We start from the raw sequence: 4,389 nt of genomic DNA on the forward strand, positions 1-4,389 counted from the left end.
CCACCAGGGGGCGATCAAAGAGCCTGCAGCTTCACTTTTCAGGACGTGTGAGGCACACCCGACTGCCACACAAAAGCTGTGTCTCATTTAGAAGGCTGCGCCCTCCGGAGGTCGAATCCTCTGTAGGATGCATATACGAAGTGTCCTCAACCTAGAATTAAATGAGACCACCTTCGTAGGACAGGCGGAAAAGGAAACAGGAAGTATCACGTTGCTATGCCAACACATTTAGAGCATCGTTGCGCTCTCACACTACTTAAATGAAGGAAAATTATTTCTAAATTTGGAAAGTAATTTGAAAAAAAAAAATGCTTTTACTTGTTTTGTTTTGTTCAATGTTTGAGGAGCTGCAGCGTACGTACAGCAGACATCTGTTAGAGAAAAGAAAGGAGGAGGATATTAAAAACAAAGTTTATCCGTTTTTACTGAGGCGATTTAAGATAAGTTGTAAACACCACATCTGCGCTTGTGTGTACATCTGCCGGCACCGGCATTTTTCAAATTAACAACGGTTGTTTACGGCGACGCAAAGAATTGTGGGTTATCTGTAGCAGCGAAGGATACACCTCATGCATCCTCCGAATTCCTGTGAAAGAAGGTCGCATTCGAAGGTCGCATTCGGAGTGTCCTACTTGATTTTCTGAAATGAGACAGCCTCGATGACGTATGCAGCCTTCGAATGCGACCTCCGGAGGCCGCAGCCTTCTAAATGAGACGCAGCTATACTCTTCAGAACATTAGATTCGTCCGCGCTGAAGCCGTGCCGACTCACAACCACGCAAGCTAGATAATTCCGCACACAGCTGCAATTCCAGGTTTTCAAACAGAGATGGCGACAAAGAGGCAAAACTTACGGACTGCAGCTTTAATAGAAAATGTAATAGGGAGATTAGATAGAGAGAGAAATTATTCATTATTAAAAAATTAATATTAAATGATAAATAATGCAAAGTAGAAGCATTTTCACTAGTGGTCTCAGGCAAGCTACACTATTTGTAGTGTATTTTCAAAGAGTGTAGGTGTGTTTGTTTTTTGGGCTAATGTTCCCTAAGTAGCAAATTAGGTGTGAGGTAAACTAAAGGTTATTAGCTATTTTTACACTGGGACAATCCCTTCAATGTGCCTCACCACACCTTCCAGTTTCAATATGAAATATGTTATAGACATAGGAAAAAAATTTACATTCATCAAGCTATTTCCTGGGTTCTTTGTCACAGTTCATGTAGCAGGAAACTAAAACATGCCAGTGCAAATATTAAATGGCATGACATCTGTGCTATAAAAGCTGTGATTTGGTGTTTGGTCCAGATATTTGTATGCTGTCTTACCACATGCTCAAATTATGAACATTCCCATCACAAGTGAAGTACATACTTTTAGCATGTGGTAGTCAGTTATTATTTTTTTTAAATAACCATTATTTGATATAAAATATATATATTTTTAAAAAGTTAACTTGTTTTATTTCACCTAGTTGACAAAGACAACCCTTTAAAAACAATTAGTTTAAGTACTAAAATAACCTAAGCTAAATAAACAAAAACTGTTGAAGGAGACGAATTGTTGAATAAAGTCGTTTTTTGTTTTGTTTTTTTTGCGCACAAAAAGTATTCTCGTAGCTTCGTATAATTGCGGATGAACCACTGATGTCACATGGATTACTTTACAGATCTCCTTGCTACGTTTCTGGACTTGGGAACATTTCAGTTGCGTTGCTGTCTATGCAGGGTCAGACAGCTCTCAGATTCCATTCAAAGCATCTTTTTTTTATATTATTATGCAAACAGATATACAATTTACCCGTGCCAAATCAAATACAAAATAACCAAGGTCAACAAAACATACATGACAGCCAACATGATTTGTGTGACTGAGTGAGTGAGTGAGTGTGTGTGTGTGTGTGTGTGTGTGTGTAAGTGTGTGTGTGACTGTCTCAATGTGTGACTGTGTGTCTCAGTGTGAGTGAGTGAGTTTGTGTGTGTGTGTGTGTGTGTGTGTGTGTGTGTGTGTGACTGGGTGTGAGGGGTGGAAGTATATAAATAAAGGAACATGTAGAAAAGTACAACAGACATAATAGTAGAAAACTGTAATAGTAATGATGACAATAGTAATAATGATGATAATAATAGCATTAATAACAAAAATCAGAGGATGGAGGATGAGGAAGGTGATAAGTAATAATAGTAATAGCAATAATAATAATAAAAATATATATATTAATAAAAAATAAATATAAATACATTTATTAAATAATAATAATAACAATAATAATAATGAACTCAATTTATCAGAAATGCGGGGAAAGCTGGAGGATGTGGAAGATGACAAATAGCAAAATAATAGTATTAATTAGTAATAGTAGCAATAATAACAATATTAACAATAAACTCATTCATCAGGAACCGGGGGGAGGTTGGAGGATCAGGAAGAGGACAAATAGTAATAATAATAATAATGGTAGTAGTAGTAATAATAACGGCACCAACAACAACAATAATAATAATAATAATAAAGCTATAAATATTGAGATATTGTGAGGCTGCCTCTGGGCCATCCAAAGCATCTTAATTTGTGTTCCGAAGATGAACGAAGGTCTTACGGGTTTGAAACTACATGAGGGTGAGGAATTGATGACAGAATTTTCGTTTTTGGGTGAACTAACCCTTTAAGTGTTGTAGTTAAAAATGCCAAGCCGAGTCCAAGAATATGTCAGCTGGCACAACCAAAGCGGGTGAAGATGCTGTTGACACACTGCAGCGTTGATTCAAGCGCCCATGTGATCAGCGTTTCCATCACACCCTCTTCACGCATACTACAGCTGGCCTGTGAGTGCATATCACTGCTCTTTTTATACTGTAAATTATCATCTACTGCATATACAGTCTGCAACTGCTCAGAAAGTAACCTATGCACTATGGGTTATTGACACAGGTTCAGTTGGGTTTGAATTGTAATTCTTTCTTCTGTCATTATTTTCCGCGCTCAGCTCCTAAGCAGGTCCATGCACAGCACGCTCTCGCAAGGCCAGTTTCTTGGCCGGTTCCAGATCGTGTTCTGAAGGCCGTAGCCAGCGAGAAACTGGCTCAACCCAAGACCCATCAGGCCCTGTTTGAGGGGTACGACCCCTACCAGGTCAGTCCTTCCGCTTGGGCCGCCACCGCATCCCCCAGGCTGCTGGAGCTGTCTTCACCCTTACCACGCAAATGTAAAGGACAATAAGCCATCACCCCGCCATCTTTAGTAAAGCGCTTTCAGTACATTTTTATAATTACTTTACCATTTAATTTTTTTTTTTATGTTTTTGAAAGAAGTCTCTTATGCACTTTGCACAAATGCGTTTATTTGACTAAAATACAGTAAAACAGTAATATTGTGAAATATTTTAACTTTTTAAAATAGCTGTTTTCTATTTGAATATATGTTAAAATGTAATTTATTCCTGTGATTGTAAAGCTGAATTTTCAGCATCATTACTCCAGTCTTCAGTGTCACATGATGCTTCAGAAATCATTCTAATATGCTGATTTGCTGCTCAAGAAACATTTCTGAGTATTATCAATGTTGAAAACAGTTATGCTGCTTCATATTTTCATGGGAATCGTGATACATGCTCTTTCATGATTCTTTGATGAATAGAAAGTTCAATGAACAGCATTTATTTAAAATACAAATATTTTGTTAAATGAATTTACTGTCATGTTTGAGTATAATGCATTCCTGCTGAAAGTATTATTTTTTTTCTTTTTTAATTTTACTTACACAAAACGTTTCAATGGCAATGTACCACGTACAACTGTTTTCTATAATGATAATAAGAAGTAATTCTTGAGCAGCAAATCAGCATATTAGAATGATTTCTGAAGGATCATGTGAAGACTGGAGTAATTATAAATTATAATACACTTTAAAATTGTAATCATATTTCACACTATTACTGTTTTTACTGTGTTTTTGATCGAATAAATGCAGGCTTAGTGAGCATAAGAGACTTCATTTAAAAAAATCTTCATTAGACTCTAGTGTAGTTTTCCACTCATTAAGTCCACTCATAATGTTAGTCAGGGTTTGTTGCTTCTAAAATAAGCATGTTTTGAGTTCTGAAAGACAAAGCTGAAGTTCAGGGTCTCATATTTATCTTGCATTTCATTAAGTCACAAAACATTCTGAAATACAATGCTTTCAAGGCACTTTATGCCAACATCAAATGTATTCATTTGTGGTAAATGAGATGTGCTCAATGTTCAACAGGTTACTGCCGATCTGAAATTCCCCCTCAAGCCTTCAGGCTAACATAGTGCTGTAGGTTATATTAACTCTTACAAAAAAATCACAGAATGAATGATGAGCATCAGTGTTGTCATCAGCAATATTTAAAAACCATAAATGATC

General features: G+C 36.7%; 1 protein-coding gene across 1 annotated transcript in view; it reads left to right on the top strand.

Moving 5' to 3' along the window:
* The window catches only part of LOC107696797 (testicular haploid expressed gene protein-like), a 10,183-nt gene extending 6,964 nt beyond the window's left edge, over positions 1-3,219 (top strand). The window contains exons 5-6 of the mRNA XM_016497300.1: positions 2,661-2,825; positions 2,987-3,219. Of these exons, the coding sequence (XP_016352786.1) occupies positions 2,661-2,825; positions 2,987-3,219 (398 nt within the window). The remainder of the gene's footprint in view (positions 1-2,660; positions 2,826-2,986) is intronic.
* The last annotated feature ends 1,170 nt before the right edge of the window (positions 3,220-4,389 follow it).

The sequence above is a fragment of the Sinocyclocheilus anshuiensis genome, unplaced genomic scaffold (genome assembly GCF_001515605.1).
Source record: "Sinocyclocheilus anshuiensis isolate Anshui unplaced genomic scaffold, SAMN03320099.WGS_v1.1 scaffold1368, whole genome shotgun sequence".
Taxonomy (NCBI): domain Eukaryota; kingdom Metazoa; phylum Chordata; class Actinopteri; order Cypriniformes; family Cyprinidae; genus Sinocyclocheilus; species Sinocyclocheilus anshuiensis.